At 36.0% G+C, this 27,926-nt stretch overlaps 1 protein-coding gene across 1 annotated transcript in view; it reads left to right on the top strand.

Moving 5' to 3' along the window:
* The first annotated feature begins 26 nt into the window (after positions 1 to 26).
* KIF15 (kinesin family member 15) overlaps positions 27 to 27,926 on the top strand; it is a 33,874-nt gene continuing 5,974 nt past the window's right edge. Inside the window, exons 1-29 of the mRNA XM_058805841.1 lie at positions 27 to 52; positions 1,629 to 1,671; positions 2,850 to 3,033; positions 4,162 to 4,238; positions 5,402 to 5,439; positions 5,569 to 5,666; positions 6,041 to 6,220; positions 6,877 to 7,086; positions 7,185 to 7,310; positions 8,636 to 8,758; positions 9,459 to 9,582; positions 11,240 to 11,331; positions 12,154 to 12,363; positions 13,427 to 13,604; positions 14,024 to 14,165; positions 16,478 to 16,619; positions 16,957 to 17,145; positions 18,033 to 18,140; positions 18,920 to 19,025; positions 19,544 to 19,709; positions 20,571 to 20,721; positions 21,727 to 21,812; positions 22,212 to 22,287; positions 22,554 to 22,640; positions 23,604 to 23,708; positions 24,552 to 24,674; positions 26,105 to 26,251; positions 27,211 to 27,315; positions 27,478 to 27,642. Coding sequence (XP_058661824.1) covers positions 34 to 52; positions 1,629 to 1,671; positions 2,850 to 3,033; positions 4,162 to 4,238; positions 5,402 to 5,439; positions 5,569 to 5,666; positions 6,041 to 6,220; positions 6,877 to 7,086; positions 7,185 to 7,310; positions 8,636 to 8,758; positions 9,459 to 9,582; positions 11,240 to 11,331; positions 12,154 to 12,363; positions 13,427 to 13,604; positions 14,024 to 14,165; positions 16,478 to 16,619; positions 16,957 to 17,145; positions 18,033 to 18,140; positions 18,920 to 19,025; positions 19,544 to 19,709; positions 20,571 to 20,721; positions 21,727 to 21,812; positions 22,212 to 22,287; positions 22,554 to 22,640; positions 23,604 to 23,708; positions 24,552 to 24,674; positions 26,105 to 26,251; positions 27,211 to 27,315; positions 27,478 to 27,642 — 3,600 coding nt within the window. The 5' untranslated portion in view covers positions 27 to 33. The remainder of the gene's footprint in view (positions 53 to 1,628; positions 1,672 to 2,849; positions 3,034 to 4,161; positions 4,239 to 5,401; positions 5,440 to 5,568; positions 5,667 to 6,040; positions 6,221 to 6,876; positions 7,087 to 7,184; positions 7,311 to 8,635; positions 8,759 to 9,458; positions 9,583 to 11,239; positions 11,332 to 12,153; positions 12,364 to 13,426; positions 13,605 to 14,023; positions 14,166 to 16,477; positions 16,620 to 16,956; positions 17,146 to 18,032; positions 18,141 to 18,919; positions 19,026 to 19,543; positions 19,710 to 20,570; positions 20,722 to 21,726; positions 21,813 to 22,211; positions 22,288 to 22,553; positions 22,641 to 23,603; positions 23,709 to 24,551; positions 24,675 to 26,104; positions 26,252 to 27,210; positions 27,316 to 27,477; positions 27,643 to 27,926) is intronic.

Genomic DNA, 27,926 nt, shown 5'->3' on the forward strand with positions numbered 1-27,926 from the left:
GGGCGGGCGGGAGTCGCCGGGCTTGGAGTGACCATGGCTCCTGGCGAGAAAGGTGAGGGGGAACGGCCGGGAAGGGGCTTGGGGGTGTGCCCGCGGTTCGGGGAGCAGGGGGATTGAGGGATGGCTGTGCCCAGGAGAGCCGCGCTGTTCCGTGCCCTGGCGGGGAATCACTCGCGTGGGAGAAGCAGTGGGGCCGGATGCCGAGGGGCTCGGTGTCCCCCGGCGGGGCAGAGGTTCCCGGGGAGTTCCGTCCTGCGCTGCCCCGGTGGTGTCCGGCTACCTGGGAGTCGGCCCTTTCCCAGAATTACAGAATAAGCTGAGTCCGAAGGGACCCTAAGGATCATCGGGTCCGACTCCCGGCCCTGCACAGCACCATCCCCAGCAATCACACTGTGTGCTCAGGAGCACTGTCCGAACGCTTCCTGAGCTCTGTCAGCCTGGTGCTGCGACCGCCACCGTGGGGTGCCTGTTCAGTGCCCAGCCAGCCTCTGAGTAAAGAGCCTTTTGCTGATATCCAACCCAAACCTCCGCTGACACAAATCCAGGCTATTCCCAGGACTCTTCTAGTACCTATCAGTCTGATTTCAATTTTTAACTGCACCACTTTCCTTGATAACTTGTTTAATTAAAGAATAAATTGCTTCATTAGAAGCTAAAATATTTCTCAGATGTTGAGTAAATAAAAACAGCACATAAAAAGCTCATGCAGCAGCAGCAGGATGTTTAGGTAGTGTGAACGTCAAAGAGAAGGTAGGCATCTTTGCACATCATGGTTTGCTCTGCTGTTAAAGGTGGTCCTCTTACAAAAAAAACCCGTGTGCTTATAAAGATTCTGTAAATGCTTTATTATTAGAATATTTTGAGGCATTGTCTTTCACTGTTATTTTGCTTATTTTCTAAATACAATTTTGTTAATTTTGTTAATGTTTCGATTATGTTATGGACTTTGATGTCAGATTAAGTAAAAAAATAAGTCCCTTTATCTACCTATGGGGCAATGTGTGCTGTCTCCTTGAAGTCTGAAGCTGTGCAAAATGAGCCTCACTCACAGAATCAGTGCGGTTGGAAAAGACCTCGGAGATCATGGAGTCCAACCTATGAATGCCCAGCACCTTGTCAACCAGGCCATGGCACTGAGTGGCATTCCAGACACCTCCAGGCATGGTGACTCCAGTACCTCCCTGGGCAGCCCATTCCAAAGCCTAATTAGCCTTTCAGTGAAGACATTCCTTCTGATGTCCAACCTGAGCCTCCTCTGGCACAGCTTGAGGCTGTGTCCTGTCCTGTCACCTGGGAGAAGAGTCTGACCCCAGCCTCCTTGCATGCAGTTGTAGGGTGATATGGTCTCCCAGAGCCTCCTTTTTGCCAGAATAAACAAATGGCACATTGATAAGTGTGTGCACATTCACATTAAGGGAATGAAGGTTTCACTTCCTCTGTAACAAACTGAAATCTTCTGCCAAAGGAAGATATTTACCAAATATTTTCATGCAGTTCTGTTCATGCACAAAACAGGTATTTATAAGGCTCTCCATTTATTTCCCTCTGTACTGCTTACAGTATTTTCTATTTAAGTCACGAGTTTTGAGCAGTAATTTTAATTTTTGTGTGTCTCTTTTCTTTTATAGGAGGTCTGCGTGATTCTTCAATATCTTTGCAGAACTCATCTAGGTAAAATAATACTGGCCAGTTCCCATATATTATTAATCACATTGCACAGAAACAAAACCTAGCATAACTCTGTGAAATAAAGTTCTTTCTTTCAATCTTTACCTGCCTAGGATTGCTGCCTTTCTCTCCTAATATCCTTAGAGGCTTTTAAAAAAATGTATTCTTAATGAAACGGTTACACTGACATGTTGGGTTGCTCTTGGAATGCTGCCATGCAATAAATTTTCATTTGTCCACTAATTCTGCAGCTGCACTTTAGAGTTTATATGAAGAAATATCCCACTAGGGACTTCAGTCCTGCGAGGAAGCCCTAAACTAAAACAAAAACCAAAAAGCCCTCTTCCAAGTGTAAACTGTGCCACAAGTCAGAATAATGAAAGCACATTTGGCAAATTAATTTGGTATGTCTTAAGGAAAATGTTATACTGGATTTTTCTCAGCTGCTGCTTATGTTCTCAGCCCTTTCCTCTGCCACTACCCAACTGCACATTTCATTCATGAAAACCCTTCCCCACTCTTAAAACTGTTCTTCTTTCTTGTAAACAAAAGTAAAAATTGCAGTTACAACACCCTCCTGCTTAAAACCTTTGAAAAAGAATGAAGTAAAGTAAATCCAAGTTTCCTACCACTTCATGGAAGAATTTAATTCTTTACTATTTTATTGGTGTATTGGTATTTATGGCAGAACTCTTCAGAGCCTTGATGGAAGTCATGCACAGTTATTTTTTAAAGCCGATAAATGTGATGAAATTGGTTAGGGATGTTTTAGATGCAGGCACTTGCTATCCTTTATTTGATTCATTGATCAAGAATTGATTATTTTTCCCCTTCTTGTGAGCACCAAATAAAAATGCTGGCAACTTTTTTGCTGGACTGTAGCATTATCTGATCCATTATTCCATTAAAGCTTCCAGGAGTAAGAAGGGCATCCTGTGATCACTGTGCAATGTGTTCTTTTAGAGCTAAAGCTACGTGTCACAGCAATGAATTGCATGTAACTGCATGTTCTTTGCTTTTTGAATCTGCCACATTTTTACCTCTATTGATTTTCTCTACAAGTAGCATGATTTTCGGACAGACCTTTGTAAGGCTTCGCATGCTTCATCTGATTGTTGCATTTAATTTTATCAGGCAGCTGATCTATTTGGAAGTAATCTAATGCATAAACATTTATTTAGTGTTGAAGGTGATGCTATCAAAGTCTTTGTTCGGGTGCGTCCCCCTTCAGACAGCACTGCACTAACAGATGGAGATCATGGCCTGTGTTTATCTGTGCTTTCATCAAAAACCATCCGTCTGCACTCAAAGCCTGAGCCTAAGATCTTCACTTTTGATTATGTTGCAAATATGGAAACAACACAGGTAATCATTTCCAGAATCTCATAACTACTGCTATTTTCACCCAAGTTTTGGCAGCTACTATGCTAAGCATTTCTAAAGACGTAGTGCATTAGGTCTGGTTTTTTGCAGTGGTCAGAATGGAAATACATTGTTATAGTACAGAATGCTGCACTAAATTCTGCTCTCTAACAGTTTTGATGTGATTTTTTTTTTTTGCTGTTAATTTCTTTAATTGGAGTTTGAATTAAAATTGAAGGTTTTGTTTGTAAACGTTATGGTAACACCATAGAGAGAAAATAAATCTGCCTATTGACACAAATGTATAAAAATAACTGGCAGTCAGTAGCTGATATTAAGATGTGATTTCACAGAATCACAGAATCTGCTGAGTTGGAAGAGACTCACAAGGATCATCAAGTTCAACTCTTGGCCCTGCACATTTGTATTTAAGGAACTTCAGAGTTTCTATTCTATTTACTATATTTCCTTCTTACACTTTTGCCTTTTAAATGCCCACCTGGGACAAGTAATACTGGAAAGAAAGTCCTTCAATTTAATTTCTATAATATTGGTGATTGATATTCTGAACGTAATTTTAATTCTGCTAGGACTCCCAATTCCATTTAAATTCTTTAAACAAAAACAAACAAAACAAAACCTCCCAAAAACCTCACCTTCTCTAGGCTATTATTTATAGCTAGGCTTTTCTTGCAGATCTAAGAGAAAAATGTGAAGACAGATGGGGCTAAGTTGTGCAGCTCTGCTGAATGTGCCATTGTGCAGTGGCAAAAGTTGAAAGCTAGATTTTCTAAGTGTCACAGGCACCTGGCCTACCGATGGTATAAACTGTGTAACATAATCAAAACCACTGGATCAAAATTATTACTATGTTCTTGGAAGCTGTTTCTATGATGCTGCATTTTATTTCTCTTTGAGTTTATCAAGGGATACAATTTTTTCAGAGAGAGTGATCTATGTCACAATGACTTAGGATGTATCATCTTCTGTGAGAATTCCAGGGCTCATGGTGCGTGTCTGCCCTTAAGGAATGCATCTATTATATGCTATAAAGTTATGGCATAGGAAACACTGATATAACAGCTACTTTAACAGGTGGTGCCAAGTGCTTTCTCTTTCCCTTGTCCCCAGGAGTCTGTGTTCTCAAGTGTGGCTAAAAACATTGTTGAATCTTGCATGAATGGCTACAATGGAACCATCTTTGCATAGTAAGTGATTTCGAAGCAATTACAGTAATTTCATAGCAATGGTGACATTTAAGGAGATCCTGCTAATAAGTAGTTGGAGTTTTAAGAGCCAGAGCCTGCCTGATGTTACAGTGAACTTTAAAAATGCTTCCTTACTGCAGCACAGCATAAGGAATGTTCTTGCAGTATTGGATAGTACTCCTTGCCCCTCTTTTGGAGGAATCTGTATGTAGGTGTTATACTTTTAACACTTAAGGCTAATAATGACAATGTAAACTCATTTCAGTTTTACTATTATTTACTTAAAAAGTGGGAAGAGAAAGCTAGTTGTTGTAGAACTTACTGTAGTGTTAAAGAGAAAGCTAATGGTTTTCAGCCCATGGTAAAATGGAATGAAATGGAATGAAAAATTTTTTTAACTTCACATTTGGTCAGCTCAACTCTTCAGTGACTCTTGGCTGCCTGTGGGAAAACTCATGAGTGATAATTTTAACTCTTAGAATTTAAGGTAGAAATATATCCATGACTAGTAGTATGAATATCATTATATTAACTTAATTTTTTTTTTCATTTTGAAAACTGAGGAAGTACTTTGGTCAGAAAATGCTGACTTAAAGGGCTAATCTAATCAGACCCTTACCTGGGGTGTTTTTAGTGTAACACAGCTTTTGCAAAACTATGAAGTCCACTTTGTTATAATATACAAATGTGGAAAACTGAAGTGAAATTGTCATGAAGTTTCTCTAGAATGATTAATAACTACATTAGAAAATAAAAACTCTAAAAGAAAAAAGTACTTTCAAGTGAGATATGTCCTTATATCCAAATATATCCTGAGTGACATAAAACTCTAAAGATTGACCCAAAAATTATTTTTATGTATATATTTGAAAGCCTTCATTTTAATGCTAACTTCCCTTTCCAACAGAAATGAGGAAGGACATGGTGGGTGGTAGGGGAGACAAAATGAAATTTATCTAATGGGATTTCTTGGTAAAAATTGCTGTTCTGTTTTTATACCTTTTTAGCTGACTGATTTCTCAGCTTGCTTCTCTATCCTTATCTTCAGTTTAGAAATTTTTTTGTTTGCTTGTTTTAAGCTTTGACTTCTCCTTAAAAGATGAAGATGAATGAAAAATTCAGAATAAAGTTTAATCTCACTTTTTTTTCTTTCTTTTTGTTAGTGGCCAGACTGGGTCAGGAAAAACCTTTACTATGATGGGTAAGTGCATGAGAGATTAATCTTTCAGTGGTTTCTTTTTTTTTTTTGTCTTGAGATGTATTCCTCCTGTCAGCCACTGCTCTTGAGTACTAATAATTAATTATTTTTTTAATTTAAAAATCTCTTTAGGACCATCTGATTCTGATAATTTCACTCACAGTCTGAGAGGTGTAATTCCACGGAGCTTTGAATACTTATTTTTTCTGATTGAGCGGGAAAAGGAAAAGGTACATTTATTTTATAATTACTATTGCAGTAATGTCTCACAGTAAAGATTAGCTTGGGTTGGTAAACTGGGTGTGCAGCCATTAAGTTACCAAGATTATTGCCTGAAATGTATTCATGAGAAATGCTTGCATCTAGTATTCTACCAAATTATACAGTACAGTTTCTTCAGACACAAGTGTGCCCATATTTTGAGTCTAGAAATGCATCTAGGTTTCTGGATGTTGGTTGTCACCTGGGCACCAGGAATGTATATTGAGCAGAATATATATGCAATCTAATAGCTTTAGGTACATGTGAAAAGAGACTTGCTGCCATACAATGACAGACTTCATAAAACCAATCTGTTTATAGTGTAAATTACTGTGTTTTTCAGGCTGGCAGTGGAAAGAGTTTTCTCTGCAAATGCTCATTTATTGAAATCTACAATGAACAGATATTTGACTTGCTAGATTCTGCTTCAGCTGGACTCTTTCTCAGAGAACACATCAAGAAGGGAGTCTTTGTTGATGGTGCTGTTGAACAGGTGGTGTCATCTGCTGCTGAAGCATACCAGGTATTTTTTGGCACTTTTTAATGCTGGACTATTCATCTTAAATCTTACGTGGTAAATATTCCTCTTGGATTAAAGCGCATTTTTTTGCTTATTTTTGTCTGTAATGCTTTCTCCCCCCTTTCTCCCTACTTCAAAACACAATGTAAAAAAATCTGTTTAAGTCAATGCCTCCTGCCTATCCCATACCTGTAAGAAATCAAAAAGGTTTGGAAAATCCAAATGGCAATTGCAGTATTCTTTCCCCAATGCTTGCCCTACACATCTCTGAAATAGCAGGAAATGTAGTTTTCTGTGGCTAAGTGGGCTCCATGTGTTCCAGAATTGTCAGGTTTATTTCTCCATGAATGATACACATACAGATAGTACTTGTGTGACTTTAATTTTTTTAAAATTATTCTTCTGTGTGCTGGTTTCAAACAGCAATGGCACTTTTGGAGAAAAGAAATTAATATTATAACAAGTTCTGCTACTAAGCTTGACTGCAGCTGTATCTTTTTTGCTTTAAAAATACTTACATTGGAAAACAGTAAAAAAAGTCCTTGTCCTTGAGATTTTTAAAATCTGTTGCATGGAATTGTGCCTATGGCTGCTTATGTCACCTGTATATGAAGTACAGTCTGACACAGCTAAAATTGTGATGTCTTTTTCATGCTTAGGTATTAACCATGGGCTGGAGAAACCGTCGTGTGGCATCGACCTCCATGAACAGAGAATCCTCCAGATCCCATGCAGTTTTCACTATCACAGTAGAATCCATGGAGAAGAACAACGAGATTGTTAACATTCGCTCCTCCCTGCTCAACCTGGTTGATTTGGCAGGATCTGAGAGACAGAAGGACACCCATACAGAAGGACTGAGGTTAAAGGTTGGTTCTGTAGGATCTGTGGCATCTTTCTCCTTTCAGATGCAGTGCCCTGTTCTTTCCATCAAATCCATTCACTCTTGTTCCCTCCTCTTTTTTAGGAAGCAGGCAACATCAATCGGTCCCTAAGCTGCCTGGCCCAAGTAATCACAGCACTTGTTGATGTGAGCAATGGCAAACAGAGACACGTTTGTTACCGGGATTCCAAGCTCACTTTTCTGCTACGGGTAAATATATATCCTCTGGATTTTAGAAAAATATATCTCATTGGGCTTTTAACTATTAAAAGCTGAATTCCAGTGCATTAAAGTTGTTTCAATATTGGGATAAAAGATTGAAAATTATCTTCTTAGCCTAAACAGATTTCTGATCAGTCCATTCCTGTTAACTGAAGACAAATCTATTTATTCTCATAAGCTGCTCCTACTTACATATTTGAAAGTTTTAATGAAAAAAAGCACATTTGCATCCTTATAATTTGGGAAATAATGTGTATCAAAATGTATTATTTAGAGATGTGTTGATACATTTGCTGTGATTTCCAGAATTAGCTTATGTGTGTTTAGGGTTGGTCTGGTGTTAAAGGTCAGTTAAATTTAGTCTCTTATCTGAGAGCTTATAGGCTGGTTTCAAAATGAACACAAAACAAAGACATAAGCAGTCAAAGATTTGTTGGATGTCAGCACTCACCAAAATTCTGTGAAGTGTACATGAATGGCTGTAGTATATTTTTGTATTATAATATAGTATTTGTATACATACAATATTTGTATTACAACACAGTATTGTGATCACAGCAAAATTTCTCAATGTTCCATCCCAGTTCTGTGTAGATTGATGAAACTGAGGAATTATGTTCTTCCAATGCAACCCAAAATACAAAAAAATAGGAAGAGAATTACAACTTTGTGAGCTGTTACTTTAAGTGATTATTTTTTGAGGTGTCTATGCTGCAAAGAAGTCCACAAACATGAGCTTTGTTACTACAGACTGAGAACGCCATCAAGGCTTGTGGACTAATCTGTAGTACCAGACTTTTAGTCTTAAGCTATGAATGCTGCCTTCCCCTGAGATTTGAGAGTTACTTATTTAACAGTACAGAAATGCTGTGCATGTAGAAGGGAGAGTATCCTTTTATATCCTTGCTCAATAATCTGTTGGTTTGTGATTTTGTTTGATAGTTGCAACCAGAAGGAAGATAGGTTGGAACAAAAAGCAGATGATGTTGAAAAGTAGTGTAACCACAAATCTGCTAATTACCAAAATTATTTTTGCAGTTGTTTAGAATTTCTTCCTCTCCCTGCTGTTCAGGTGAATAAAGTATCTCAATATAGTCTGGGTTTTGAAGTCCTAAATAAAGTCTTTATTTAAAGTCACATCCTTTATACCCACATCTGAAATAAAATTTGAGAAACTTACCTTCTGTGTAGCTATTTGTTAAATTATATTAATTCTGCAATTTGTTCAAAATTATACACAGTATCTTTTAGGTGATGGCTTCCTATTGTTTCCAAAAACATGTAAATAAAACTAACTTGCATGTTTTTAATAGGATTCTCTTGGTGGTAATGCAAAAACATGTATAATTGCAAACGTTCACCCAGGATCCAAGTGTTTTGGTGAAACACTGTCCACTCTTAATTTTGCTCAGAGGGCAAAGTTGATTAAAAACAAGGTAAGAAAGTTACTTAATGTCTTTATTGTAGCAACAGACACTTGTCATTTAAGTTACACATCTGCAAGCAAGGTAGATTCACTTAAGTACTCCTGTGCTTTCAATAATTTAATTTGATTTGGCTTATTTGAAAACATTAATTTGCTTTGTGGTTTTTTTAAAGACAAAGTGTTTTTGAAAAGGGCTTGTTTGCTCTTGGTTAGGAATAAAGGACAACAGCTGGACACTAAGAAATGGCTGCACACAGCTCTTATTCATTGCTTGCTCTCAGAGCACTTCATTAGAAAGGAAAAAGTAAATCTATAAAAATGCAAATTGACAAAAAGAGTTCTGATTCAATGTTTTTTCTGTTCACTTGTTCTATATTAATTCTAGTGCCCAAAATGTAACTTTTCATGAGTGGATGTTTAAAAACATGCTGTCATTTAGCTGAAACTGTCTCTGATGTATACTGCTTTGTTGGTGAAAAAAGGTCCAGACAAAATTCTGCAAAAACATTACATTTTTTAACATCTAATTCCACTTGAAGTGCAACTTGCTGATTTCTCAGTGAATGGAACTTTGCTTTTTCGAGGAATTCTTCCTTTTCTAAGATGGAAGGAGTTCTCAGTAGTTTTACTGGTTTGCATTCTTTGAATTTTCTCTTATCACGTAAGATTTTTATTTATACCTTTTCCTAATTTTCTTCTATTTATAAAAGGCTGTAGTAAATGAAGATACACAAGGAAATGTGAACCAGCTGCAAGCTGAAGTCAAGAAGTTGAAAGAGCAGCTTGCTAAACTAACTTCAGTGCCATCTGTGTGCAGTATTTCTGTATCACAAGGTAAGAGTTGGAGGTGAGGGAGAATTTGCTACTTCTGTAACCCAGAAGGTTGGGGGCCTTCATTAAGTTTCTGAACAATAAGTATTTTTGTAGAGACTGATGTACTGGGATCATATTTTGCTTTTGGTTTCTATTTCCTGTACTTGTATCTGCTACCTTGCAGAAATTGTTAATGTAGTTTTATTTTCTTCCTCATAAGTTTGAGTACTGGACTATGGTTTTGTTATATGATACCTAGATATGCTTCCACTTCTTAAGATCTTTGCTGCCTAATCCTTTAAGTAACCAAAAGTCTGCATGTTATTCCTTGTACATTTTAGTCAGAGGGAAGGCACAATGTTGCATTCTTTTTAAGCTCGGGGCAGGATTTTCTTCCCACTTTTCCCTTTTTGCCCCTTCCAGAAGAACCTAAGAGGGATGCTTACTTCCAACAGACATTTGATTTCAATATAAGGTGGAAATTGGGTTTTTAAGTAGTCTTCCATAAGCTTCTCACTAGGCCATTTTATCTGCAATACAGATCTCAGCAGAGCTTCCCAGTCTGTATGTTTCTCACTGAAATGTGCTGCTTGATAATGTTTGATTGCAAGGTTGCAAACTTTGTCTTGTAACTCTTACTGTTTTTGTGAGTCAACTCTTTCCTGACCTTGCCAAGAAATAGAAGATACAGCAGGAGAAGTTATGACAGAAGTTAGAAAGTCTTGTCTAATATAAAGCAACTGGGCTTGAGTTTTCCCAAGGAAAACGTACTTTTATATTAGCATACAAGTTCAGCCAGTAAAAACAAGTCAGAGATGAGGTAGGAGACTGAAACATGGTTCATAAATATATGAATATTGACAGAAGGCTTGATGTTTAGACCCATGATAGAGTTCAGAGGGAAAACAAGTGATGATGGTTAAACACTGAGGAGTTTTGGGAAGAACCTAATATATCAGAGCTGTGTTTGCTCTGTGCAGTTAAATTATGTTTGCAATACTCAATCACAGAAATACAAAATCAGAAACATGATGGCATTTTAAAATATATTAAATCATGATAATGTAGCTATCATGCACATAGATACTGTGGTGATTATTATTCCATAAATAAGTAGACTTGCCTGTATTAGAACTTTCAGACACACTATTTTGAATTAATTTCTAAGTGGATTATTAAGCCCTCTTAATCCCTTGTGTGGACACTTTCCTTCCAGATTAAACCACTAATTGTCCACAGAATTCAAGCTTATTTTCCTAAACTTTCTTCTCATAAACCAGTCAGTCCACTTTTAATATGCACAAACTGTACTAATAATGGCTTAGTTATCAAATTAATTTCAGAGGGATTTTGCATTTAATAGATATGCTTAGCTGAACAGACTGATTCTTTTACTTTTATTAAAGTCCATTGCAAGGCTGTTTAATGCTTGAACAACTTTGTTAATTACACAATTATGTAAATTAGTTGTGTTCTTTATCAGCTCTTGCAGGTGACTCGGAATGACTGTCTAAACAGTGTGCTGTGAGTATGGCACATGATCTTTGTGGAAGAATTACACTGTTTAAAGAATTTATTTGAATTTAATTTACACAATTGTCATGTTATAAATGTAGAAAAACCTGTCTAAGTGGTATTTTAATAAATATTGCATTTGTTTCTTTGACTTCCCCTACAGATGCTGTTGAAAAAGGGAAGAGCAATATAAATTACATGAACAACTTTCTTGAAGCGATGTTGTTCTGGGAGAAATCAGAAGGTGAAAAGAAGGTAAGAAAACACTGATATTTCTAAGTGCATTCAGTGTACTTTCTGGTGAGAGGCAAGTAAGCATATTGCAGCAGACTCTCTTAATGATTTCCCTTGATTTTGAATAAAAATACTCTGTCTAACGATAGCAAGGTTTGGTTACAAGGGAACTTAGTCAAATGACATTTAAGGTAACACCTACAGTGCTTAAGGACAATGGTTCAGTAGTGGACTTGTAAGTGGTGCATTAATGCTTGGATCTGATGATCCTAAAAGCCTTTTCCAACTGAAATAATTCTATATTTCTATTCTATCTTTCAAATTCTGACGAGCCATAGGGTAGCTTTGATAGTATATATCATTTTAAGGGCTGCGGGCTTTATTTGGGTTTTCTAATTTAAAAAAAATTGAACAGAACAAGCTTCTATTTTGCTGAATTTTGAGTGTTTTAATCAACAGAATGTTTTTTGAAGCAAATGTCTCAGTATTTTCATTTTATTGTGCTTTGGTCATGGTATAGTACTGAGACAGACAAATGGATTTATTTTATTTTTTCCTAAAGAAAATTAACTGAAACAGGCACTCTAGCGAAGTGCATCTGAGGTGCTTAACAGAATACTCGCTCTACTAGATCGTATTGGAGTTTCTACGTACAGTTTTTGCAACACATTGTGTCATTTTAGTTCTTGATATGAGCTGTTGGTCTACAAATCTGCTAAAAATGGTAGTCTGTGTATTCACAAAATTACTGTTAACTGAGATTTTGCATTATTTGTCTGCCTGCCATACTTATGTAAGAGGTGCACCTTAAAAATTCACTAATCTGTCTATGTGCTTTCTAAGAATTTATTAGAAAAAGTGGCACAGCTAGAAGAGCTGTGTGCCAAGAAGGAAAAATTTGTTCAGTCCAATAAAATGATCATTAAATTCCGGGAACACCATATTGATCGCTTGGAGAGGTGTCATAAAGAAGCTGGTAGAATGTTATTGCCAAAAGAGCAAGATGATCTCCTCAGTGACTTGAGGGAAGAAGTGCAGATACTCAGAGAACAGGTAAAGTCTTTGTTGTTTCTTTTCTGGAACAGTTTTTTTTGTGAGATAGCTCACATGTTGTAGTCCTGTGATGTGTGAATAGGGGCTTTTTAGGAAGTTCAAGCAGAAAAGCAGAGGATGGGTGGTGGATTCCCTTGCAGAAGCATCTCAAACACATGGGGCTTCGCTATGGAAGAGACAGTGGCTGGGTTTAGAGTTTGAGTTTGCCTAAGAGAAGAGTTTAGTAAGAGTGATGTTGTGGTGGGAGCTTGCCACAGGCCACCTGATCTGGTTTAGGCAGAGGGCAAGTTTCTTTTCAGCAACTCAGGGAAGTCTCCAAATCACAAATCCTCATTCAGATGGCAGACCTCAATCTCTGTGACATCACTTGAAAGGGAAGGACAGCAGGATGGCAATAATGCTGTGGGTTTTGAAAGATAATACACCTGCCAGGTGGACATATAAAGGGGGATGTGGTCCTGGAACTGTTTGAAGAACAGCTTTGAGTTATTCAGGTGTCTAGTGGGTGTGGTGTCATTTGTGAGGCAGTTTTGAAGAACAAAGAAACTCAAGAGAGAAGGCAAATTCTTGAAAAACAATTTCCTCCAACACAAGGAGGGAAGAGGAGTAAATGTCTTGGCAGAGTAGCATAAATCTGTAGCTCATAATTGAGCTTCAAAGGAAAGGGAGGAGGAAAAGAAACAAAGTTCAGGACCGTCCTTTATTGACTACAGAAACATTACTATGGCTTGCAAGGAAGATTCCATTACTATGGTGTTGAGAAAGCCAAAGTTTAAAGTTAAAATGGAAAAGAGTATCAAGAGCAGCAAGAAAAGCATCTTACTGCTTTATTACCAGTAAAAGAGTAAACACATAAGATATAAACTCACTGTCTTGAGAGTGGATTCCAAGGCAGTAAGAAAATTACCAAAGAAAAACTGAGTAGTTTTAACCATTACGGGGAACACCTCTTTTCCTTTTCTATTACAATTTAATCCTTATTAAAGGTAGTAGGGTAACAGCTAGATAGCTATAGCATTGTCTGGAAAATAAAAACTGTTGAATAAAACATTGATTATCACAGATGGAACAACACCCACGAATTGCAAAGTACGCCATGGAGAACCATAATCTCAGAGAGGAGAATAAAAAGCTTCGTTCTTTACAATCAGTTAAAAAGGCCCAAGAAATTGATGCTCAGACCATTGCAGAGCTAGAAAAAGCTTTTTTGGAAGCTTCAGCCACAGAGAAAAGTACTAAAGGTAAAAATACGCTAATGTTTTCCAGATAAATGTGCTTACTGTGTTTCTGCTGTGTGCAGCATAGTGTTGAAAATGTCTGTCTTGATGTATTTTTGCCTTCCTCAAAGTGGTACCTGAAGAGTGATAAAACAATTTTACTTAATTGTATTCATGTTGGCCTTCCAGCAATAGGGAATTTTGATTTGCATCTTGTGAAAGTCATCTATAATCTCATTTTGTGCTTCTTAGTTATCATGAAGACTGCAGTAATATTAATTATTACTGGTTTTTGTGTGGACTGTTGCTAGTACCTATTTTTGTCAATCTCAATGACAAAATTGCTGCTGTGCTGTTCAAAAGCTGACAAACACTTTGATTCTAGTGAAACTTTAGGTATTTGAGCTGCTGTGTGATTTCAGAGGTCTGTGTTTGTTCTTTAGGTCACCGCTTACATTCCAGCACCATGTCAGTGGAAGGCAACTCGCTGGCCTCTGTGGAAAGGCTGAAAGCTCATCTGCTGCAGACCCAAGCTGAACTGGCATCTTCAAAGCAAGAATATGAAGAATTTAAAGAGCTAACCAAGTGAGACAAAACAGTATTGAAATATCTCTAATTAAATGGTTTTAAGTCATTATTCATATTGATTTTTGAAAGACTCAGATCCTGATTATACCAGCTAGGCTGGTTCTTTGCATGTAAGAAAGGGCCAGCTTGAGGATAATGGTATGCACACACAGGGTATGTTCCTGTTGAACTTGCTAATTCCCAGACTAGGGAACAGCCATCATTAAATCTGAAGGTACATCTGCACTGCTGCAGGTTTCCTTGTCTTTTCCAAAGCCACTCTTGATAGCAGGATGCAGAAAAATGCTTCACACCATGCAGGAGATGGACATACCCTTTAATTCTGGTAGTCACCTCCCTAACAGTGCTGGGAGAGTTTGGCTTAGTTTCCATGCAGAGCAGATGTCTTCAGTAATTGAAATAATACAGGTGGAGGTACTGACAGGAAGTAGGAATTGATGGGATAGGGGCAAATAAGAGGGGTATTTGGGGGTTTGGTTTTTTTGCAACAATAATTTTTAATATAATCACTTAAAGTCTGCAAGTTTTAATCAACATAAATGTAGAATCCAAGCACCCAAGAAAACTATGGATGACCTGTTGGTTAATTTTTTATCTAAATTTCAAAGATTTTTAAGAAGGCAATAAAACTGTTATCTTGAGACTTGTTGTGGGAACAAAGGTTTAATTCAAATCAGAGCCAAGACACGGTGTCAGTTGTACATTTATATCCATTATATCCATAAACATGAGGTAAGGCTCTACTTTGCCCTTATTAATGTAGTAAAGAATTTGCTGTCATTGTTCTCCTAGAGGGCATCACAAGATAATGGGAATGGCCTCACTAATACCTTCAGTGTTCATATGCATGTGAATAATACATTACTTCACTTGATTAACCCCATTTCTGAAAAATTCAGATCTTGTAACTGCAGATAGAAGAAAAATAGCATTTCCATCAAATGTAATGCAAGCCTGGAAGGCAAAAGGGACCTGATTTTTAAAAAATTAATTTTAATTGTACCTAACAATGTTGCTTTCTGTTGATTTCAGTGAAATTAAAGAGTAATTCTAAAAGCATCAGGCACAATTTTGCCTCCCCACTTCTATTTTTACAAAGTAGCTTTAAATGCTTTTTTGCTCTTTTAGGCAATTGTACAAATCTGTATTTTTATTGTTAGGTTTCTGTGTAGCAAATCCTATGAACTTTATAAATAATAGTATTATGATCTACTGAGATTATCAATTCAGCAGTCCATCAATTGTTCCATATCATTAATTGCAGTAATCTTTTTATATTTTTATATATTGATTTCTTTATTTTTCTGCCCATTAAATAGATTTCTATTTTATGTGTTCCATGTTTTGTGAATGTCTTACTTTCTTGTTAGTATGTATGCACTTTATTATCAATTACCAACATTTTCTTGGTGGAGTGCAGTCAAACAGAAATGTGTTTTTCAGCCTTTGGAGTCACTAAATTTCACTAAATTTAAACTTGTTTCCAGTTTCAGAGTGACTGAAATTTTACATACAGGTTACATATGCTGTAACTGAATAAAAGTAGAGTAAAATAGCAATTTCATAAAAACAACATATGCTGATTTTTCTGCTGTCCAATTGCAGTCAGAACTTCTACTCTGTTCCCTAAGTTTTGCTGCAGATGCCAAGAGCATAAGGGAAAATGATTGCATTAAACTGCCAAGAGATTAAATAGTATGTTTCCATTTGTGCATAGACTTTGACCCTACCATTATGACAGTAATGGCAACTATCACAGTAAAGCATGTAGTTCTGCAAAATACCTAGTGAAAATTATTCCTAAATTTCTGCTCAGCTGTTGGATTTCAGCTAAAGTACTCTTAGAGGGCAAAATAATCTTAACAGAGCAGCACTTTCAAAAAAAAGTCTTTAAAGGATTTTCTTTAATCCTGGCAAGCTCCAGTTTAGACTTCTCATATAACTGGATAACATTTTTAAAGCTTAAAACCATATTGGTATGGGTGATATCACTTTCTCATAAAAGGAACTGCAGAGCTCTCAGCTTATTTCTTACTATGTAATGGATTTTTTTTCTGACATGTTTAGTTATCCATCTGCTTGCTTCATTATGCAGGCACAAATAAGCTGCTTAGCTTTTTAATTTTTTATACCTTATTTTTTACTTTTTAATACAGCAGTAGTGGCTTTCTTCTCAAAATAATGCATTTTGGTGTTTGGGTAAAAGTTCAGCTGCAGTTTGCTCATTGGCAATACTGCAGTGTATCCTTACTGATAGGAAGGCATACTCATGGAGTCATTTTGACAGTAGCAAAATACTTCCTAAACAGGAAAAAACAGATGGAACTGGAATCAGAGCTTCAATCCCTTCAGAAAGCCAACCAGCATCTTGAAAACATTCTGGAGGCAACCAAAGCACACAAGCGCCAAGAAGTCTCTCAGCTCCATAAGCTACACAGAGAAAACCTTAAGGTATGAGAATAAGTTTATTTAAGGCCACACATACTTACTCCTGAGTTGTGCAAGAGTACAGACTGTCATTCGTGTGATCCCTTAGCCTAACTAGTTTTCTGGAATGTTCTCCATACATGATAAACCAAATAGGCTACTTTTTGTTCTGGAGTATTAACTGAATGGCTGCTACTGTCAACAGATGACAAATCTGAAGAAGTAATAGTAGTTCAGAACTAGCCACTTTAAGTATTTTATTTAATTATTCTGCCTATAGAATTCAAAAAATACAATACCAACAAAGTTTTAATTTCATTTTACAGTTAAAATAAAGACTGCTTTGTAATCTTTGTAACAGACCATAACCACTCCAACTAGAGCTTACCAGCTAAGGTCTCGTCTTGTGCCGCGAATAAGCCCAGATTATAATTGTGAAGATTTTCAGCATTCTGAAGAGATTATGGATGACATTCTAAAAGAGCCAGTTCCTCCAGAAATGAGTGAACAAGCATGTGAAGCCATTGCTGAGGAGCTCAAAATGGCACAGGTGAATGTTCTGAATAAAAAGTGAAGTGTATGTGCAACTTTATAAAAAAGAAGGCTTTGCCATGAGGTACCTCCCCTGCACCAAGTGCATTTTGATTCGCATGGGAAACTGAAGCCCCTCATTAATACTTAACTCTAAACAGTTCTCTATACATTGTACTTGAAAGAGGATTTACAACAAAAATACTGCAAGTGATTCGAAGGTTGAATATCATAAGTAGTTTGTTGTTCATACTTTTTTCTATTTAAACCTGATAACTTGTCTCTGAGGAATCCTCTTTATAAGCTGACAGCTACATTTGTAACAATACACAAGCTTAATATATAATACTGCATTATTTGAAGAAACCTGCCAAATAATGCTTGTCCACCATTATACATTGTCTTGTATCTTTTCTAGTGGGCAGGGAGGGTCTTTTGTCACATAAAAGAACACTACAAATTTATCTGAACTGCTCTCTAGAAGCTGGAGCTAACTGCTCTCTAGAAGCTGGAGCTAACTTGGCACAGCAGCCAAAACCCCTATTTGATGCTTACCATAGTACAGAGATCCTGTAAGAAGTTTAACCAGTGTATGTTTTGAATAATTTCTTTTTAAAGCCTTATTTTTCCAAGATAAACATGTGTTTATAAAGCTAAGTGTTTTTTGGATTCAGTCCTTGTATTCACTGATGGATTTTCTTGTGTTTTGGCAGTTAAGTTAGAAATAGGAGAAATCAGCTACTTAAGATACCAGATGATTTTTTGAGTGTTCTGTTTTCTGTTGGTTCAGGTCATAAAAATAGAAACTTGTTGACTTTCTATATTTAATAAGCACAGACTGCCATATGGCATGTGAAAAAAAGTGCAAGATGGGTGCTCTAATTTTAAGTGTCTGTTGTGTCACAGGAGCAACTGAGCACAATGCAGACAAAGCTGGATGAAGAGGAAAGCAAGAATATGAAACTCCAGCAGCATATTAATAAACTGGAGCATCACTCTGCACAAATACAGGAGGTGAGAGAACAATGTAATACAGGGCTCATGTAACTATCCTGCAGTCATACTGCTGTTTTGTCTGGTAAGGTCTTGCAATATTACTTGCATTTTGACAAATTTACATAGCATCATAACTCAGGGCTGTGCTGGAAGACAAGGATTTAAAATCATGGAATAGTTTGGTTTTGTTTAAAGGTCATCTAATCCAACCCCCTGGAGTTGGAGTGAGCAGAGAAGGTTCATATAACATAACACTGCAGTTTTGAGTTAGGTTTTGTTGCTTTAAATCTTGTGAATCCAAGTCTGCTTGAGCTTAGATACAAGCAAATAAACACTGCTGTGGTTGGGTTTGGCCAACTTCATGTTTCTGGAAAACAGCTATAGTGACAAGGAAATTTTAAACTTTGGAATGCTGAAAATACTCGTCTCAGTCAGAACTACCTGTCAGATATTTGCAAGTCTTGCTTAATTGCTAGGGTTGATTTATCCTAGAAAAGGAAATAAGGCCTGTATTCTTTCCAGATCAGTCTCACTTCTGATATCTGTGATATCAGCTCCTAAGCTGTGGGTTCCTTTTAAATGAACTTTTTAGATAAGGTCATGTCTTCAGTTATATAAGTTGTTTTGTCCTTGGACTTTAAGGGATTTCAGAGTCACCAAATACTGAATTTAAAGAAAAATGTGTTGATAATCAGTTGATGAAATGCTTTAATACATTGTTATATTATTGTTACAGTTTGTGGCCTACCCAATCCCACACTTCCTTCTATTTAAAAAATTTTACTTTTCTTTTCAAGCTTCTTTCATCTGAAAGGAATGACTGGAGTAAAGAGCGCCAGGAGCTCCTTGAACAGATAAAATCACTTGAAAAGCAGCTTCAGGAAAGTGAAAACAATGCTGATTGTAAGTCTTTGTAATACTAAAATTTCATTAAAAGTTTTGAGTTGTATTACTGTTTTAAATCAGCAATAGCACGTGCTGAGTAACTATTTGGCGTGTTAGACATACTGGTTTGATTTTTTTTTTCTTTTCTTATAAAGAAAGCAATTTTTAATACTTGCATATCATCTTTGCCTAGTCTTGCACACTATACAATATTCAAAATGGTTCTGTCTTTGAATGTTCAGGAGGTACAAGATACAGTATTTTAAATTAAAATATTAAGTAAAAACAAAGGATTAAACCTCTATTGTCTATGGAAATTACAGTGATATTGTCTGGAATGCTTTTGATTCACCTTTAAAGTCAGTGTTTTGTTGACCCTTTCCATTCATGAAGCCTTTTTGTGTGCGACTTTTGAGATTAATTCCTCTGAAGACATGCAAAGCTTTGTGGTCCCAGCAGGTACTGTAGCATTATGTGTCCTATATCTAACGCAGTTTTCCAAATAACATGTAAATTATTTTGGGGTTTTTTGACAGTATTGACAAGTGAAGTTCATGACTTGCGCATTGTCCTGCAGTCTGCAGACAAGGAGCTGTCTGATGTAAAACTGGAATATAATGCCTTTAGGGAAAAGCAAGAGAAAGAAATAAGTCAGCTTTCTGGTAGACATATGGATGTCCAGTTCCAGCTGGACAGTGTCAGGTATGTTGGCAGTTTGGTACAATGAATTGTCATCCCTTCTGGATGCATCCAGTGATTTACTCATCCTCTCCTGTGTGTGAACTTACACCTCACATGTTTTCTCTAAAGTTGTTGTTTTGTGTTTGTCCTTTGCTTGCTTGCTTGTTTGTTTGGGTGTTTGGTTGTTTGATTGGGTTTTTTTTGCTCTGTTCTTCCATGCCTATTTCAGGCAACATGGTGGAATTATTAGAAAGAAAACAAAATGTGCCTGCCTTAATTTGGCTTTCCTATATAATTGTTTCATTAAATAGGATATATCTATAAACTTGCTGCTCTCCAAAAGTTAAGTGGACAGTTTGTCAGTCTGGTCACGTGAAGCAGGTGACATAATGATACCACTCTAAAAGTTACAAGCAGAAAGAAATCACAAAACATAACTGAAGTTTGAGTATCAAAGCCAGAAAAGCTCATTGCCTTGTCTGCAATAATTGCAATTATCATCAGGAGAGGATAATCAGTATGATTTTTAATTACTCATGTGATTTAGTTATGTTGGGTTTTGTTGCTGTTTTGTTTAGTTTGTTTTGTTGTGCTTTGGTTTTATGTTTTGGGTTTGTTTTTTATTCCTGGAAAACTTCACTACATTTTGTATTATAGCAGCTCATGTCTTAGCTGAAGTAATTTTTTGAGTGAGGCATTGTAAGACCAGGAATCTGGAACTGAAATTAAATGCTATGATTGTATTGGTGCATTCTGTGTCTGTTTGGAGAGTATTCTTTCCCTCTGTATATTATCTGAATATTTTAAAATACAGTTGATTGGAGTATTTTTATAAGGACACAAACCCTTACTAGTTTATTTGGTCTGGGTTTTTTTATGAAGACTAGAACATGAAAAGATTCTTGAAGAAAAGGCAAGCCTGCAGGATGACTACGACAATTTGCAGGAGGTGGCCAAGTTTGAGACAGACCAGCTGAAGCAACAACTTGAGGAGGGGAAGCAAGAAGCAGAAGCAATGAAAACTGAGCTGAGTGTAAGACAGTCAAGGATTTTAAAGGACTTGATTATACAGAACCCAGACTGCCTAATTTCTATTATTGTATCACTGATAACAATCCACAGTAGTAATAGGTTTCTTAGTGATTTCATTTGGAAGATGTACCCAAATTTTTTTTTCCAAACTTAGTGCAAGATTTTTGCAATCACAGGCCATCAGAAATATCCAGTAGCATCATGAATAGTAAGTTTTTAGGCTGAAGAAATTGCTCTGGAAATGTTGAGGGAGATGGGTTAATTACTAAAGGAATAAGATGCTTCTTTGGAAAGGAATCTTGACAATGAAATGCTGACATGACCTTTTATCTCAGGGCTAGCCAAGACTAGTTTAATTATTCTATCTTTACAAAGCAGTTTCTTAAAAATTTTCCTAGTGGATGTGATCTTGTTAAAATGATCTATGGCTTGTGGTGGATCACTGTGCTGCAATTTAGTTGATACTGTCCTTGAAAGCTTGTCAGACTGCAATGACTGCAAAACAGCAGCAAGGTTGCTCAAGGGATTTTGCAAATAATTTTGCCTGTGTTTCTGCAGGGTAGGTGGTGCCTGCTCGGCAAATTTCATATAAATTTTCCTTTTTAGTGTTTAAGAGAATGCTGACAGATAGAATATTATTGGTTTAAACTCTGTATACTTCCGTATTTTGAACACATACAGAATTTTAAAATGCCCTCCAATTAATTTACAATGGAAAATTCCAAATTTTCCCCTCACAGCCTTGGATATTGAGGAACATCATAGCTATATGAAACTATTATTAATGACAGGTGAAAAGATTTGATTATTTAATATAAATAAGAGTTTACTTTTGAATGTCTTCAGGACAAACTAAAGATCTTCCAATTTCCAATTAAGGTTTTCTGGGGTGGTTGGGTTTTTTCAGTCATCTTAAGGATTTGTTTAGATGTTTATTTTGTTTTAAATTGCTTTAGAGACCTTATATTGTAACTTCTTATAGCAAACATATATTTTGATATTCTAGAACCTTTTGCAGCTTCTGAAAGCAGAAAAAGAACATAATGAAAAACTAACATTACAATTACAAGAAGACAAAGAAAACAATTCAAAGTAAGTTTTAATTAGCAATGGGGTATATTTTCATCTGACCTCATTGGTGCTATATGTTGTATTCAGATGGGGATCCCATTTGTAGAGGTGTTTTTCTCCAGATGGGTTTTTTATTTCATCTAAATCAGAACAGTAATTCATTGTTATTTAAAGTAATTTTATTGTATAGTAATTTTCATGTAAGTAATTTTCATGTCAAAGATAAAATTCTGCCACTCGTAGCAGTGTAAGGCTAGTAACTAAAGTATTAGACTTTTGTATAGCACTGAGAAGGTGATAACTGAAGAACTTAAAAAAATTTAATACAAATAATATAAACTCATATCACTTTGTTCTTGTTAAAGTTTGATTATATTTCTAGTGAGAAATATAGTCAAAGCATGTTTTTATTTTTACCAGGGAGCTGTTGAAAATACTTGAAAAAGGACAGGTGGAGAAACCATTTTCAGAATTGGAGACACAGTGTGAGCAGCAGGTACAACAGTAGATTTTGAATGTGTGAATTGTGTGTTAGTGGCTTTCCTTGGGCATTAATAACAATTTTATTGGTGTACAGGCTGTTAGCTTGATTACCAGCAAAATAAATGTAGAGTGCTCAGGCTACATATTGTTTTGTTAAGCTACTGGTTAATTTTTTTAGGTAAGGTTAACAACTTACTTCCTTTTTTTTTTTCATGACTTGGTACTGTATAAAATACAACAAAGGTAGTGAAGACATTCTTTCACAAATGTTTCCTCTAGGAAGCAAAACTGAAAATCTTGGAACAGGAGCTGGCTGCTGCTGAAGAGACTATTGCTTCTTTGAAGAAAACAAATGATACAGATAAGGTTTGGGCTTATTTCTGTTTCTGATACACACTCTTGTGGGTAACTATGTTCTGTAGTAGAGATGAAAGACCAGAGCTTTCCTGTGCTGCTTAGTAATTTTGTGCTTTTAGGCAATCCTGGCTATTTTAGCCAATTGCCAAGTAAAATAAATCCTACTTTTTCCTAGCATGGAGTTTGTAGGGAGGTAGGAAACTGGTCTGCATTCAGAGAAAAGACAACTTGACCAAAGGTTTAAAAAAAAAAATTAAGGTAAAACTGTCTACTGGACAAAATATTCAATGCCTAAACAATGCATAATTCCCCAGATGATTAACAGAGCCTTCCAGTCAGGGCTCTGTTGTAATGGGCAGATGGAAAAGGTAAGAAAGGTGTTGTAAGAATGTGACTGTGTGTCACATTATCTTTATAAATAAAATCAAAGCACTTCTTTATGTAAAGACTGTTGTAGTATGAAAGCTGAGTTCCCCTACTGCAAGCATATGTGCTGTCTATAAAACAGCCATAAGAAATCACACAGTGTGTTTACTGCCTGGCATGATGGAATGGTAAGTATTGCTTTTTCCATCATAAACCCAAAAATCTGACATGCATAAGGTCAGAATCACCTGGTATTATCAGTGCAGTGGTGTTTCTTGAATGTGCCTTTTTCCATTACAAACAACCCTTAAATTATAGTAGTTCTGTTCTCCTATTAGTAAAGCATTACTAAGACTAAATCAGCAGGCCAGTCTTCTCTTCTAATGAACACTGCAGGTTATTTGGCTCTTTCTTTAAGTGCTTAGAACAAAAGCCAGTGATTTAGCAATGAATTTTCTGTTTATTTTTTATATGTGCAGTTTGAGGACTCATTTTCACCTGATTGATTAAAGTTTTGGATTGACAAATTATATATCAAAAAAGTCCAGTTATACATTATATGGATTTTATATGTATTTTATCAGGATTAATTTTTTTATGTTGCAGGAAGTTGTAACTGACTTGATGAGACAGATCCAGGAGCTGAGGTCTTCAATTAATCATAAAACTGAGTCCATAGATGGGCTGACAAGAGAGCTCGAGGATATAAATGTAAGTTCTGTCATTTTGAAGGACGTGGTATCGTTCTTTAGAATGGGATGCAATGGCATGTCTAATCACAGGTCTCAAACAGTATAACTTGCTGCAGTGTTTTGGAAGGAAACTTCTTTGGTTTGACATGTTGAAATCTTCTGAACATTTTAAGCCTAAGGCTGTCTCAAAAAGTGAACCCTCTCCACATGGTGGGTAAAAAGCTGTGTCTCTAAAGGGACCTATTCACATACTGTAAACTCCACTCAGCTGACAGTCACATTTAGATTTTCTCAGAAACTGGCAATTTAAGACCTCAGCAATTGAAGCTGAATTGTAAATTCATTTTTGATGGAGTGAATTTTTATGTTGCTGGTATTACTATATTCTACATCTGAAAACAAGTATAAAGAACTAAAACTGTGTATTTGAATAACTATGAATAAATATGATGCCTCTGCTTTATTAAAATAGGTCTGGTTCAAAAATAGATAGAGCAACCAACAGAATGCTTTACATAATATGTGTGAACTGTGAATGCCAAAGGTTCTATAGAAGAAAAATGTTGATGAGACAGATTTCTAAATATGGCTATCTCTTTAATAATGGTTTTAGTGGGTAATATGTATTGTAGTGTTCATGTTAATCATCTTTTATATCATTCTGACAACTAATGTCTACAAACAGTTTGTATAATTTAACAAGTAAAATATATCATTCTGGTTTTAGTCATTGTCACTAATTTCTAAATTTAATTTTCATCAAAATATTTGTGATGTACCTTTATTTGACTTCTGTTTGCCAACTTTACCTGATAACATGTTTTTCTAAAATATTTAAAATCTGATTGAATGCTTTTTGTAGTACAAGTATAATATTGTTCTGGCTGCAAAAGAAGAAAGCACAGGAATCATAGAAGATCGGGAAAAGAAGATTGAAGAACTGAAGGAAGCCTTGGAAGGAAGAGAAATAGCTGATAACATTGAGGTAAAAACATTAATGTTGATGTCTTATGATTATTTGTTCAACCAGACCAACTAGTTGTGGTTTTGCTTAAAATGCTCATGTAAAACTTAACCTCATTTTAGTTCAAACTACAGCTAGTTAAGCTGTTCGTAAAAGAATTTTTCATGAGATACCTGACAAATTCTGTTAAATTACCATGTTACTTGACATAAATATTTTATAAGCTACTTCATAAAAGCCTATGCTAAGAGCCTGGTTTAATTTTGTTAAGGCCACTAAGGAATCATCAGCTGAATTTAATGGCAGCTTTAGATGATGCAGCTGAGAAATTAAAATAGGTAGAAGAATATATTATGTTCCACAGTGTCTCTTCCCCCACTGAACTATATTCAGCAATATCTTTTCTTCGCTCATAATTTAAACTAAAAGCTCCACCTGCTGGAAGCAGATCTAGGGCACACATTTGATTCAGATGTGATTTTGCTTTTTAATATTGTATCTTTCTTTAACTCTGTCTTTTCTATTACTGCTGTCACCATTTTGTTGTTTAACATGTCTAACAGTCAAAATACTAGTAGCTCCTTACATGTAATTTCTACAAGATCATCTGTGATTAGATTTGCTGGTCCAATCAGATAGCACCAATAAAGTCTTCCAAGGAAGACTGTGTTTCTCAAAGGATATTAAACAGAATGTAAATCTATTTTAAAATAAACAGATTGTGTTCATAGTCATATCTAAAAGTGACATTCTGAAAACCAAAGCTGAGTTGTCTAGTAAATGGATCACTTAGGGGATTTTGGCTTTTTTTAACTTAGTTCTAGTTCCTGTTTCAATGTTATCCTTGGATATATCTGGCTCCTGGTGAAATTATAGCGTTTCTCCTGTACTTTATACTTCAGTTACTAATTTCTTAATACTTTCTTAACTGGACAAGAAGGACTAATCTGAGGTTGCATTTAAAATACTAGATGAGGTTTCTCCTTATGTGTTAACACATCTTGTTTAGGTATGATGCCCCATCAGATAGGGTGGGAGTATAGATCCTAGAGTAAATCTAAAGGTAGCTGTGGAATATCAGTGCACTAAAAAAAGCTGAAATCACTTCAGTGTGATTAAAATCTACACATTCTTTTCTGGTTTCTTTTGAAGTACAGTTTATATTTTAAAATAGTGACTAATTCCAAAGGTCTTCCACTAGAATCTTAATTGTCACTATACTGGGGAAAAGTTCTCATTTTTGTTCTGTAACCAAGACAAGGATATCAAAATATGCTGAAATAAATTTATAGATGAATGCTTGCTACAATTCATGGTGAAGAAGTGGAAGGAAAAGGGAGATGCTTGTAGCTGTTAGCAATCTCAGCACCAATGACAAAACATCTGAACCAACTGACTTAGAGCAATAACTTTAATATTTCTTTTTTTACACATCCAACAACTTAAAACAGAGGGACCTTCTGTATGAAGAATTGCATCATACTGCTGATCAGCTGACCAGTCTGACAGAGGCCTCTAAGAAACACCATGCATTGCTCCAGTGTGCACAGGAAGACTTAGCAAAGAAAGAAGCTGTAATCCAGGAACTCAGGGAACAGGTAAAACAAAGAAATATTCACAGTTAGCTCATTGAGAGGGAGCTGTGGTCAGTTGTAGCTTCTGAAAAAGGTTTCACTTGTCATTTTAAAGCATCTGGTACATAGTCCTCTTGGTGAAGAGAAATGCTCCTCCTTGTAAAAGGAAAGTAGTAGCTCAGTAACTTCTGAACAAAGATTAGGTAACTTTTAATGTTTTGAAACTGTTGTCTAGAGATCACAAAAATGTGTACTCTGATAGCAGAGTAAAATTATCAGTACCTGTAAGAGCAGGGCAACCTCAGGTTATCAGCAGTGTAACTTTTTCCTCTGCTTAACATTTATCCACTATACCATTATAAATGGTATCATTATGCAATAGAGATAACTGCTGAGCTCTGTAAATTATGCAGTGGTTTGGAGCTGCTGCAGACTAAATAGCTATGTTAAACCTTTGTACAAATTATATCTCTAGTTGTCACAACTCATAGTGCTAAGTAATATATTTGTGTTGGCAAAGACTCGAGTAAGTTATTTTTTGGAAGAGGAGTTCTTTTGTCAAGTTACCATATTCTCTTGGGGAAACTGAATCTATATCACTAAAATCTTTGTATCAAATAATGTTTTGACCGGTAGTGTTGGCCAACAAAGTTCATAATAGCTTTTTTCTGTGTTTGCATCCCCTTTGAAAGGTAGATTGTGTTAGCAAGGCAAGAAAATCAAATACTAACAAGAACAAGATTGAGATGAATTACAAAGTAGTTAGATGTATAGATCCTTTCAAAAATGCTTGTTGCATACAACTATTGAGAGTTTAACAGTGATTGACTAAATACAGAAGAGTTATAAAAAGTGAAGTCTTTGTTAATATAAAATAACTTGTGGTGTACTTAAATTTCCTCAAAATATAGATCTGAGTGCTGTTTTGTTTCCTGTTTTATGTGTATTATGAGCTACTTTAATTCTTCCTGTGTTTCTAATAGTTAGACAAAATGACAGTGGAACTGGAGAACAGGAAGACTGAATATGAACTGAAGATGAAGCAAATAGATTGCTTTGTGGACTCATCTTCAGTAACATTTCCTCAGGTATGGCATTTGAGAGAAACATTTTCACATAGTTTGTAATTATTGATTATTTGCCTGCCAGAAATTTATTAATTTATGTCTCCAATGAAGTATTAAAGCATGTAATCAATACATAGGGAAAACAGTCCTTTACTAATAGTTTATATGTTTGGGTTTTGCCAGTGTCCTAAAACTCCTCCTAATTTTGATGTGAATTTGGCCAAGCTTTTGGAAACTCATGAGCAAGAAATAGCTGATCGAAGGGCCTCTGCAATAAATCTGGAGCACCTTGTGCATGAACTGAATGAAGAACGGAGAGCAAAAAATGATGAAATTCTAAGGCTGAAGGTACTATGAGTTAATCTCTGCTGGCAATTTGTAAGGTCAAAATGAGACAGACTGCAGAGTTCAGGTTTTTTTAGTGAGCTCTGCTTAGTAGTATGTCCATTAAAGCAGGAAGGCAGTTTATTGTTTTCCCTTTACCTAGGCTGGGAACAATTGGTGGCAACTTGCTTGGGATGTCTGTAAATCTCATTTTCCCAAGGACTGTGCTGGTTTGTGTTCATGATTGTCAAATGGTAACATCATTTTTGCTGCTGAAACTATTCTCAAAGTTTCTAATGCAACTATAG

The sequence above is a fragment of the Ammospiza caudacuta genome, chromosome 1, assembly GCF_027887145.1.
Source record: "Ammospiza caudacuta isolate bAmmCau1 chromosome 1, bAmmCau1.pri, whole genome shotgun sequence".
Lineage (NCBI taxonomy): Eukaryota > Metazoa > Chordata > Aves > Passeriformes > Passerellidae > Ammospiza > Ammospiza caudacuta.